This window comes from Triticum aestivum, chromosome 2A, assembly GCF_018294505.1.
Source record: "Triticum aestivum cultivar Chinese Spring chromosome 2A, IWGSC CS RefSeq v2.1, whole genome shotgun sequence".
NCBI classification, from domain to species: domain Eukaryota; kingdom Viridiplantae; phylum Streptophyta; class Magnoliopsida; order Poales; family Poaceae; genus Triticum; species Triticum aestivum.
The window spans coordinates 97,049,578-97,062,093 of record NC_057797.1 but is presented as its reverse complement, the minus strand read 5'-3'; the positions used below and the strand labels follow the sequence as shown (position 1 = coordinate 97,062,093).

Below are 12,516 nucleotides of genomic sequence, written 5' to 3'. Positions count from 1 at the left end.
AAATTTATGAAGTCACCATAGGCACCTCGTCGTTGACGGGAACATCTCCTTCCACTGAATGCGCATCGCTCGAAATCCTGAAATAAATGCGAGCACTAAGATTTGAACCTCTAGTGGGCTGGGATACCACAGTCCTTCTAACCATCCAACCACAGAAATGTTTAAAAAGACTTAATTTAGGAATGGAGTAAAAAGACTTAATTTAGGAACGGAGGGAGTATTAGTGTACAGAAGGAAGGAGTATATATTTCAGAAAAATCGGAAAGACTATAAACATATTTTGTTTCTGTCTGGGTGTTTCTCCCCCATTCAAAACGAGTGCTCGTTCTGCGGCGCACTGTGAGCCGCCACAGGCAAACGGCACCCCGGAGAGCCGCGAATTCCCTCCTCCCGCCCGCCGAGTCCCGGGCTAAACCAAGACGTTCTCCCCGGGGATCTCCTGGGATCCGCTCCGCCCCCATCGGTAAGCGAGCTTCCTCCTCCTCCTCTCCCCCTCCTCTGCATTCTCGTCTTAGTTCCGTTCCAATTGGATTCGCCGGAAAACCCTAGCTAGGCTACGGAATCGGGGGATTCACCGGCTTGCGGTGGCCCGAGTTGGAGCTGTCTCGCGCTAGACGGGCCGATGATTCGGTGGGGGGTGGGGGTCGGAGCGGGGTGGCTACTGGTTGCCCCATCCGCAGATGCACGTATGCTCAAACAGTCGCACCTGTGACCGTGAGAAGTGATTTGTACAGGTTTAGGTTTCTAATCGCGTTTGTTTGGCTCGTGTAAGAAGTTTGTGGTCGATATTAGCGTATTCCTTTGGACAGTTATGTTTTGGTTCAGGGATACAAGTAACTAGTTCTGTGGATTAATTCCAGCCGAGCTTGGGTGGTCATTTTGTCCCATTTTTTGGGTACGGCGACAGATCTAAGTGAGTGTCTGATATGTATCGAGTTATAGGTTGTATCTACAAGGAATGGATGTAGTGGAGCATCTGGTTTGAAATTCATAACTTCATAAGATATCTGCTAATTGCCAAATTCAGAATGTCCACTCTTAAGCCATGCAGATCTAGCTACCAATTGCTGGATTATTCAGTGACTTTGCTTGCCACTTTTCTCTTGTTTGCTGTATCAAGCCGTGGCTTTGTTGTATTTTTTGTGTTGTGCAAATCATTGGTTTACAGTCTATATAGAATTGACTTGGATACTCGGCTGGATTCTGGCCAACATTTTCAATCGGTGGTTCCTCTAGGAACTTTATTGTTGGTTTGTGGCTGATGATTATTAGTGCGATGCAACTGGGGTGCTCTACTACAGGTTCTCTTCATAAAAGGGCACTGTGGAAGCTATGCATTTGGTACAAATTAAATGCCTTTGGATAGCTAGTGAATTCTTCTAAGGTGCTGCTGTGTTGCTTTAGCTTAACAATCAACCTTAGGTTTTAATGCAATGTAATGAGTTCGTTTAACTATGATATTCATTACATCATACAGTTGCAAGAAAAGCAATTTCTGCTATAGTTCTTCAGTTCATATATGCGAAAGCTCATCTGTGAAATCTTACCTTTGGTATTGGATTTGCTTACTATAATCAGTACTATTTGTGATTCCCGGATACTGTCTAATATACAATTTCGTAGTGCTAGAAATGTATTTTTGACCTAGCAACGACTAAATACTATCTTGGGATTTCCTTATGTTCTGGTACAGTAGAATCATAACGCCCGAACTTCATTCATTTTTCTAACTAAAGATGAAATGATATAATTGTGTCATTACTAACTAATATAGCTTAGGTTTTCCTTGCAGGATAGTGGGATCCCCTTCCATCCCCATTTTAAAAGCCAAGCGCTAGCAGTGGCTGGAAGAAGAGATCCCTGCCTTCACTTCCATTGACCCAAACAAATCATGGCTGCTGATCGGCGCCACCCGGCTGTGAACGACGTGTACCTGACGCTCGTCGGCGCCAGCAACACCCTCGCCGACGTCCAGCGCCGCCTTGACCTCGAGTTCCGTGCCTCCTACCCTGACCACGTTAGTAATCAAACTCCCCTTCTTCTCCTCTCTAGCCGCGTCCTTCCATAACAGGATCTGGCTGACGGTTTCATTCAGGCAAACCCGGCGAAACTGGTAGGGCGAGTGAAGCGGGTGCAAGAGGAGGTGGCTGCGCTCAAGGATCTCTGCCGCGACCTCCTCGCCCAGAAGCAGGTCAGTCAGATCCCCTTCTCGAATCCTCCACACCTTCTTCTAGGTTTACTGATCCCGTGATCCTGCGCGCGTGTGCAGGAGCTGATCGACATGATGCGCACGAGCCTGGCTGCGCAGCGGAGCGCCACGCAACGGCTTCTCGCCTCCTCCGGGCTGCCCCTCATGACCGACGACGAGGAGGCCGCCTGCGCCAGCCTCAAGCAGGTGACCCCCCACCCAAAAAACCCGCAATCTAGCTACAGGTCGTGAGAGATCTGATGAGTCTGTTCTCTTTGTTTACGTTGCAGGTGATCGACGAGTGGACTGATCAGCTGAAGCCAATGGCAGGTAGGTTTTCTTTGCTTTGCAGCAGTTCGTTGGATTTTGTGACGGGGAACTCACTCCAACTGGTCGTGGTTTCACTTGCAGGGGGTCCGGATGGGGAGAATGAAGACACCAACCAGATCCTCTTCTCCGCAATCCTTTAGAGAGACTGAAAACTTCTTGAGCATCGAACAATTTCTCTGTTGGAAGTTTTTCCTTCCATCTTGTGTGCGTTTTTAGCAGATTGCGACGGGCTTGTCAATTAGCGTCTTGTTGAGTGTATATGAGAAAAACAGTGTTGATTTCTTGGTTTGGGATGCTATTCCTGTTATGTATTTACGTCCAGTGTTCTGCACACAGTTTTCTAGCTGGCTCATCATGCATTATATTTAACTCATCAGCTCTAATCACAAAAAAAGAGAGATTTGTGAGCGTCGTTCACTTTTTTATGAGTATGGAAGAAACATGGCAATTCATGTTTTGTTCTCTTTGTGCCTTTTCAAAAGCTAAATTGTGAATCCTAATGTGATTAAGATAATGTTGTCATTGGCATGGTTTAGAATCTGACCATTTTCCAACCTTTTTTTGTTGAGAAATTGTCCTTTAAAGATGAAAGAGCATGCCTATGCGGCTTAACTGTTAAAGGGCAGTTGGTGATACATTGGATGCCTGGCTGTGGCGGATGAAGTGAGGTGAGAACATCTGTTGTGGTGCGGGAGAAAGCCGGCAATGCTGTGGCATGATGTCATAATGTGCTGCTAGGGAAAAATCGATTATGGATGGTCTAATGATACTGATACAATGACAATGATCGTGCAAATGTCTGTGTCTACTTCCTGCACCTGCTTGTTGAATGCCTGCTCCATGTTCGGTAAAAATGATCGCCTTAGTTTTGCTGGAAGACATGTGTTGCCTGTGCTTCATTTCATTAGTATAGTATCAACCAGCTTAGCATGTTTTCAGTTTTAATGAAGTGTTCCTCTTAGGGAAAATTTTGCTTTTGCCACTCTAGATTTTGCCAATTTTCCTTATGCCACTCTAGATTTTGACATTTCACTTCTGCCACTCTTAGTTTTTGACAATTATCACAATTGTCATTCCCGTGGCAAAAGCAAAATTTTCAGAGTGGCATTTGTGATAATTGTCAAAAGGTAAGAGTAGCAAAAACAAAACAAAATTATTTTGCTTTTGCCACTGAATGACAATTGTGATAATTATCAAAAACTAAGAGTGGCAAAAGTGAAATGTCAAAATCTAGAGTGGCATAAGGAAAATTGGCAAAATCTAGAGTGGCAAAAACAAAATTTTCTCTTCTTATAACTGTGCAGGTGATGGGGGCAGAAGCTATTTTGGCCAACCTCATCCAGCTTTTGCTGTTCCAGCGAAGTTTTATCTTTCTGCAAAGAAGACTAGGTAATCCAATAAGAGCTCATTGTTTACGATATTTAAATTTTGTGATCCAAATGATTTTTCATGTCCAATCCTCGACGTTCAGGACTATGTGAATATCTGTTCGAAACTGCAAATTTGTGTATTGGTGGCCATTTCAGATCCTTATAACTACCTGAAAGCCACATCTGCCCGAACTGGGATGAGTGTAGCAAAGGATCACAACAGTCAAAGGTTGAGGTGAAACTGACTGGATTTTGACACAGAAGACAACCGCCAACATTCACTTTCGGCAACGGCTTAATACTTGGAGAAGACTAGACACACTGGGTGGATGGGTAGAAGGATAGGCAAGGCAAGAAACCAAGGAAGATAGCGGGAGGCCAGAGGGTCGTTTGCTGGTTGCTGACAAAGAGATAGTAGGAGGAAGAACACCAACATTCATCATGATGCAGTTGGAAATTACACATCGTCAAATTTGATGTGTATGTTCATAGTGTGGAATGGTTTGTTATTCCGAAGCGATGCACAGGTATTTAGCTGTGGTTATTAATTTTGATCATTTGGACGGATCAAGATGTCTGGCAATGCTGACAAATCTCAGCTTGCAGCTGAGCAAATAAAGGCACAGGCCTTATCAGCTGCAAAGGGATTGAGCAGGGTTCAAGCTGAACGTGCAGCTGCGGCTGCTGCCCGCAATGTGAATGCCTATGGGTAGAAGGAAGAGGAGCCAAGCCGCTGACAAGAGAAGAATGAAGCCAAGAGACAGATTTATCTGGCGAGTATGGAGAAGGCTGCAGTACCATGTGAAACCAAAAGCTTCACCAACTTCTTCTGGTGATGCATATTCCCAATTTCAGAGGTGTTTCCAGCCTGGGTACTAGAGATATGAGTGCAAGAACGACTGTGCCTACATATTACGGACTTAAAGAACGCAGCAGCTTGAAAACCCCAAGTTGACGTAGTCGACTGTGTTAGAGTCCTATCAATTTGTGAATCTTGATCTTGAAAAGGAGAGGGAGGAGGAGAAGAAGCTGATGAAAGAAAAGATGGAGAAGGAAAAATCTACAAGAAGGGAGGGGAAAAGTAAGAGAAAAAAACCGCTCACATAATGGTTCAGATCGGCATAACAGTGAGGACTCTGTTCGACTCGGACACTGAATCATCAGCTACCGGCTCTGGATATTCTTCTGAAAGTGTCAGTTCTTCGAATTCATAGAACAAGAAGCGGCGACCCAAAGGGAAGCAGAAGAAGAGAAGGCACAGAAGGGACAGCACATTGTCATCGTCATCCGATTCTGAATCAGTTTTGGAGTCTAATTCTGTTGACAAGGGCAGCCAGAGGAAGACCCGTAAGGCGAAGCAACAGGTGCTGATGCTGATGAGCCAGAGAATGGAGGAAGTCAATGAGGAAGCCAAGTATGTCATCTCCATTTCACTCCACATACGTCCTCTGAGAAACAAATGCAACCGTTTCTTTGCTGAGTGCTAGTACTATCATTTTCCTGTACTAAGAAGTGCTTGAAGCTGTAGATCTTTCCTGTTCAAAGGTGTCTGTAACAACGGCTAATCATGTACCAGATTCATGTTTACACTCCTAAATTTAGTTTGGTTGTCTTCCTGAAAGTTTCTTGTGATCATTTCGCCCTGACTCATCATGTTGGGTTCTTGCTGTATCTTCGGAGATCTGGCTTCTTATTATTTCCTATGAGAAAAGACATCACCTGGGAGTTATTTAATGGCAACTTGCATCTCCTGCAGGATGCCAGATGATCGGTATGACAGTTTGTGTCCTGCCCTCTGACAAGCTCCTGGATGCAATTGACCAAGAAAAACTTAAAGTGATCCAGCTGTACCTGAGCTGTTTGGGATTCCTTCTACAATCTGCATCTGCATCTGCATGTAAGCCTTCTTATCTGAAACACTGAAATGCAACACCTTGAAGTATGGCTGCCCATTATGCAATGACATATTTGGAACACCAGATCGGGGCCTTCAATCAATCTGAAGAAGAAGAGCAGAGGACCCGAGGCATCAATGATTGGGGAGCTCAGGGACACGAGGGAGGATGGCATCACTCAGCATAATCAAAAGCTAATGAGCACACTCTGAGGAGCTGCCTGCCCCGAGCTTGAGCTGAGCAGCTGATCTTGCTTGCCATCATGTGCCTCACCATTGTTCTGCAGCTGGTTAGTTACTATTCCCCCTGTTCGGAAATAACCACCTGAGGAGTTTTTGGCTGTCATCTGTCTACCTCTTCGCCTCTCTCTTCTCTTTTGAGGTGGGGCGCGCACGATAATGGCTTCCTGCGCCCCGAGCACATGATCGACGGAGACGACGGGATTGTTCCTGTATGCGGGCTCCCAGTCCCAGGCTACCTGTGTAGTTTGCCTTGTTGTTTACTGCTTCACGTTCCAGCTCCAGAGCCGGTCGTTTTACTCGCTTTTGAACCAAGAGGAGGAATCTGTCAGCTCTGCTTGGATTTACTATTGGCCTCTACCGTCTCCATGGCCCATGGGCTGAACCGTGGTAGGTAGGTACGTATCTACTTGAGCTCCCTACAACGCAATTATACAATTCTGTCTTGTACATGTAGACGGTAGACTAGAGTACAGCAGCTCTAGTACTGTACAACCCCAGAGCATATACGTCTGAGCTTTCTGAAAATCTGAGTCATACATGCATGTAGACCACAGAGGACAACCAGTACATGTACACATGGTGCACACTTGGGGTATAAGATCTTGAAAATCAAGGTGATATTGTCTTGAGAAGAAAACGAGGTTAATCTAATCGATTGCTTCTGCTGTTGCTGCAAGTAGGCACATTGGATTCTTCTACTTAGGATTGGTGTACTGATAATTACCAGCTGATTAACTAAAAGTGTGTGGCAGGACAGCATATGTTGCTGCTCCTTTTCCCTATAAAGACAGCCACCATCTTTCTCTACCATGTCCAAGACAGACATTCTTTTGGTAGATAAGTTACAGTATATGGAGTCTACAGGCTTTTAGAAATCTCCTCATCTTTGGAGGGCTTTGGGCAATATGCAAATGCGTGCATGATTCTCCTTGATCCAAGCTGGGCCCACAGTGTTCTGAAAGCTGGCAACTTCTGATGATTCCAATTAGCCTTTTCTCACCTTTCCCGCCCTGCTCCTCTCACTACTATTACTACTCCCGGCTGCTTTTGCCTGTGGAGATCTAAATCTTTGCATCAGAATCTAGTGAGACATATGTATGTGTCAAAGGAGCTTGCTAGGACAATCATTGCTTGCAACATTCCTCCATCACTTGGTTAATTCCCTGCATATGCACTTGCCTAGCCCCTGGACCTGAACCTGTTCTCTTTTGTGCTTCAGAGAAGCATCCCATGTTAGTGCTTGCTGCTGCTCCTGCTATATGTTGGCATTTCCGGTTTTACCCTTTGGGGTGCCATTTACTTGCCTTTGCGATTAGTTAGGACTGTTTTCTACTCTGCTATTCAATACCAGAACCAGCTTTAGTGGTTAGCATAGAACTGTACACATCTCTTCAAAAAATAATCCATATATCATTGCCTAGATCGCTGTAAACACTCTAGTTATAATCCATATACGTGCAGATCGAGCTGAGTGTTTTTCAGAAGAAAATAAATCAAGCTGAGAAGTATGATTAATTCGCTGGCCCTTATATATGCTAGTAGTAAACCAGGCCATGATATTAGTGCATTGCACACACATCCAAGATGAAGATCTGGAAATGCGTGCTTCAAGGAGCTCGACAGAAACATTCACATCGTGAGGACCATGCGATCAGGCTGCTGCTACCTCAGTTTGCAGTAAAAAAAATTGCATCCGTTTGGGACCAGCTTCTCAGCGAGCACTAGCAGCAACTGCGGCGGTGAATGTTGTGGCTTTTAATCCACTTCCGTAAGCAGGCAAGCCTGAAACATCCCAGAGCCGTTCAGGGCTCATTACGCGATGGAACCACCACCGCGTTTATTATATCATAGTGAGTGCAGCATCTTCATCTACCCCCCTTTCCAGATATACTATAACACATGAGCTCTGACTTATTGATACAAGTGCTCTGAAAATGCTTCTTTTCCACCTCAATAAATTGTGGCTCAAGCAGGTATTGCCTGCTTTAAATGGTCGTGTATCCTTCTTAAAACATGCTCTTACATCTGTATATCACTTACTGTCCATTTTGCTAAAGCTGAAACATGCCTGCACATTTTTAATTCTGTCATGATCTTCTCCCCAGGGGCTACCGACTGGACTTCATCACGATTCAATACATGTTCTTTTCCTTAAACCATGAGTTAATTGAGTCCATACATGTTTCTTTGACCGGCAGCGGTTGGCGCCCTTAAAGCTGAGCTTGCATAGGAGGTACTACCTATCTGCCAGTACTCTCTTGACACATGCTATTAGTTTGCTCTTATTTCCAGCTCACCTTTTACCAGCACACTGATATATTCCTCTAGGGTAAAAGGAGAGTGAGCGGCCGATGCCAAGACAGGCATGATTAGATTCGGCGAGAGCAGGCAGGAAATGGCTAGCAAGCTCTATGCATGGGGCATGGCCGTAGGAACAGTAGAAAAACTTTTCTTTCCGTTGTACCGCATGGATGGATGGATGCATCATGCATGCAGGAGGCCAGATCGGCCAAACAGTAAATACACACACAAGCACAAGCAGCGGCAATGCTGGGCAAACATATGAAACTGTTGGCTTGCGCGACCAGAGAAGAGAGGAGAAGGGAAGAGGAGGCATCGGCGCATGTGACACCATGTGGGGAGCAACAGGAGACCGGGCAGGCGTCGAGAGCCCCCGGCCATGCACTTGTGACCCTGCTGGCCGGCTGGCCGGCTGAGAAGAGATATACACTAGTACCATACTATGATACCAGAGAGAGAGGGAGAGATGAGAGAGAAAGGGACAGCAGTATCATGGTGAAGTGTGGTGTGTAAGAGAGAGAAAGAGAGGATGATACACTGCACTGCACTGCACTGCCCTGGAGTCCTGGACTGGACTGCAATACGCGCGCCCCACATGCCATGCAGTGCTGCACATTGGTAGCTAGGATGCGCAAGCTCGAGTTTAAATGAGAGGTGAGAGAGAGAGGAGAGGGGGGAGAGAGGGAGATGGGGATTGGAAGCTTCACGGATGTGAGCCCTGGCGTCCACTCACGTGTGCAGTGCACGAGGTTGGACGCATGCCCTGCTCCCTTGCGACCGCCCATGACGCAGAGCCATGCACGGGCAGGGATGGGCTTGATTGTTCCGGCCACCTCGCGCCGTGCACTCACCGGCTGCCTGCCTGCCTGCCTTGCGTCGTCAAAGCCCTAGGAGATGGCCGATGACGCCGTGCAAAAATGACTCTTCATGCATCCATGCATGCATGCTCTTTTTCATCCATGAGAGCTGCATCAAACTACTAGTAGAAGGTTTCAGTTCATGGCTTCATGCTGTGATGCTTTAGTTAGTTTAGAATTGGATCAAGGTAGTTTGAATGTTTGAAAGGTCAGTGCAAAGCCAAGTTTAATGCTCTGCATCTAAGCTGTTCATGTCTGGAAAAGGCCCCCCTGCTCTTGCATGTACACAATACCTGCTTAGATCATGCACGGCCGGCATTAGTTTATCAAGGCGTAGAAACATCTAAATCTAGCGCTCAGAGGCACCACCCCCACCCCCACACCCCACGGCAGAACATGACAGAGGAGAGATGTGTGCATGCACATGTGTAAGACCTTGGGGAGGGAAAAGCTACACAGACGAGTGGTGGTAAATCACATCTTTACAGCCCTCCTTTATGTGCATGCACAGATGAGATCGACTTTAATCAGTTTCCACCTTAATGCTCTGACCTCCGCCTGACCCCCTCCCCTCTTCCTCCCATCTTTCTCTCCCCTTGAGAATGAAAAAGAGGGAAATGTTCTCTGAAAAGCCTCCTTTGTCTATCAACCTCCCCATGTTTGGAGTGTCTTTTCCCCTGCTTTTCCATTTTCCTAGATAAAAGAGCTCTTGTGCATGCATAGATGTGGTGAAAGAAGAATCAAACCTTTTGTCCGCGAATGCAACCACGGCAAAAGACGCGATCCATCTCTGCACCCATGCATCTGCCTTGCCTGCCCAGTTAGCTCTACTTCTAGCGCTCCATGCATTAGTGTCGTAGTAGTGACTAGTGACTAGTAACTAGCTAGCCTAGTACGTACGTACAGCAGTACACACCAAGGGACAAGCTTACAAACATGCCTAATAAGAAACCTGGAAAGATGTACTAGCTGTGGACCTACGTAGCGCACACATGCACGGCTGAGATCTATACATCTAGTATGTGCCAGTACCGTGCTGTACATAACCATTCAAGTCTAATCTAATCTATCTATGCGCGCAGAGCTAGGCTATAGGACAGCATAAACGTCTAGATCTCTCTTTAATCGAGTGCATCTAATTGATTGTCTAATCCTCCACAAGGCTTATTGCAGGTTTGTGAGTGGCAATCATGCTAGAGTCCAAGATGCAGCTGTTTTCTATGCAGCCTAGAGAGCCGGGACTGAGAAGGCAGGCAGGCAGAGGCAGGGCATACACACCACGTCCCCTCTTTCTTTTTCATCACATGAGCTCTATGCCTGTAGATTGGGCAAAGAACAAGCGGCTCCACGATCTTTTGCAAAGGTGCTGCCATCTCCACCGAGTACTATATACGCCCTCATTATTCTAGTAGCATCCTCTCTCAGTTCGTTTGCACGAATACAGATGCGTTGTTTAACATGCAGACAAGAGCGTCGCAGCAAATCGCATGCAGGCTTGTTTAATTAAGCGCCGTGTACAGTATCTCTTGCATGCAACAATGCATTGATATGATAAAGAACTGTATGGTTTCAGAGGAGAACGACAGACATTTGTGGAACACGATATTGTCTAGAAAACTGGTTTTTAACGGCATCTAGTATATGTGTGCATGGTGTCATCAAAATGATGATGAGATAATGTGGGCCTCATCTAGAGAAGAAGCATGGCATTCTTTTTCTTGTTTCACATCTCACTTGTCTCTACATTGTACACGCATATCTCTTTATTTTTTTGAGGGGTTGTACATGCATATCTTAAATATATATGAAATGTGACGATCTCTCTCTCATCAGCTTTTTCTCGCTCTTGCTCCCTTGATTATTTAATACATATTTCTCAGTCAAAGATAGATCTAGACCTGGCCACAAATGCAGTGGGCCACATGTGGGGGATGGGAAAGGTCATGTGATGTACTCATAAAATGTCTACTGCAAACACATCATCGGGGCACAGCTTGTCATATATGGAACAGAATCTTCCATAATATTCAAACTCCATAGCCAATCTCCACATCACTGCACGCTATAAAGCAAATATACAGTTTTATCATACATTCATGCATGCTTTTGCCTCTAGGCCTCATCATGCTGTGACTTGCTTCTTGCTAGTTTTATATCAGTTCTTTCCCCTGTTGTGGAGTATTTTCCTTTCCTTTCTTTCTTGGTACTCAAAGCTACAGGCTATGACGCTACATACATTTGATGCATGCTCATATATAGCTAGGGCCGTACCCCATCAGGGTACTGCACTAGTCTGGCTACAGATATGTAGCGCTGCCTCCTGTTTTGATGCATATGCATATGTTGCTTGCAGCTGGTGGTATCTCGATGAGTACCTGCATGCCAAAACCCTAAGCTAGCTAGCAGGAAGTAACTGCATCTATATCTGTGAATCGACCACCACCACCACCACCTGCAGGGCAGCCCTGGGCTGGATCTTGGGCAAGTTTGACCGACCGAGCCAAATTGGTGATTGTTGATTCACTGCTTTACTTCGCTTGGAGCGAGGGGTGTACCACCCCCGGACGGAAGTGTGGAGCGTGCACAAATCCAGCTAAACCCTGCGCGCAGAGCGATCTGATCTCACGACCCACTAGGGCCGCTCCTCAGAAGCCCTAAGGTTTTACTCGCAGCTGGCCGGTCAGTGGTCTGGCCACTGTGCGCACACATAGGCAGGCGGCAGGCAGCTCATGATGCGCGCTCTGCTCATCGGGAGTGAGGAGGAAGAAGAAGTTTGGTTCTGTTCCTTTGAATGCTGCACGCGGTTGAAAAGATGGGGTAGAGGAATGTTTGTTTGCTTGCACATTGATACTGGTGGCATTAATGGAAGCCGCAGCAGCAGGAGGCGGAGCAGCAGCAGCAGCCTTGCTAGCTGCATATGCTGCGTCCGTCGCCCGGCTCCTGCAAGCGAGCGAGAGGCCCGGCCGGCCAGTGTGGCAGCGGCAGGGGTGGTGGTGATGATGGAGGTAGCGGCGATGGAAAATGAAGTTGCATCAAAAGTGGATCCCTCCCAGCGAGCCCGGCAGTGAGCCCAGATGTGCATTGTTATTGTTACCACTCACTACTCACTCGCTCACCAGTCGCCTGTACGTATATTTACTCCCCTCCCTTTCTCTCTCTCTCTCTCTCTCTCTCGACATGTTGGCTCACTGGTTTTCTTTGCTTGCTGTGTGTGCGTGTGTGGCGTGGAAGTCACGGGCCTGCGTCGAGAGGTGCAAGTCACCAGGCACAGCGCAGGGAAAGTATCTTTGGCTGTTTCGCAACTAGACATGTGTACATGTCTGCGGCGTGCAG

The 12,516-nt window shown here is 46.5% G+C and overlaps 1 protein-coding gene and 1 pseudogene across 2 annotated transcripts; both read left to right on the top strand.

Annotated features, from left to right (window-relative positions):
* The first annotated feature begins 285 nt into the window (after positions 1-285).
* LOC123187784 (uncharacterized) lies at positions 286-2,887 on the top strand. Of its 2 annotated transcripts, none has more exons than XM_044599714.1 (6): positions 286-463; positions 1,793-2,017; positions 2,096-2,191; positions 2,270-2,395; positions 2,479-2,518; positions 2,600-2,887. In XM_044599714.1, the coding sequence occupies exons 2-6, from the start codon at positions 1,892-1,894 to the stop codon at positions 2,656-2,658; spliced, it is 447 nt and encodes a 148-aa protein (XP_044455649.1). In that variant the 5' UTR covers positions 286-463; positions 1,793-1,891; the 3' UTR covers positions 2,659-2,887. The 2 variants fall into 2 exon arrangements, with proteins under 2 accessions (XP_044455649.1, XP_044455648.1); XM_044599713.1 differs by having other exon boundaries at positions 295-463; positions 1,780-2,017.
* Positions 2,888-3,108: 221 nt separating this feature from the next.
* LOC123187782 (pre-mRNA-processing factor 40 homolog B-like) lies at positions 3,109-11,017 on the top strand (annotated as a pseudogene).
* Positions 11,018-12,516: the final 1,499 nt, after the last annotated feature.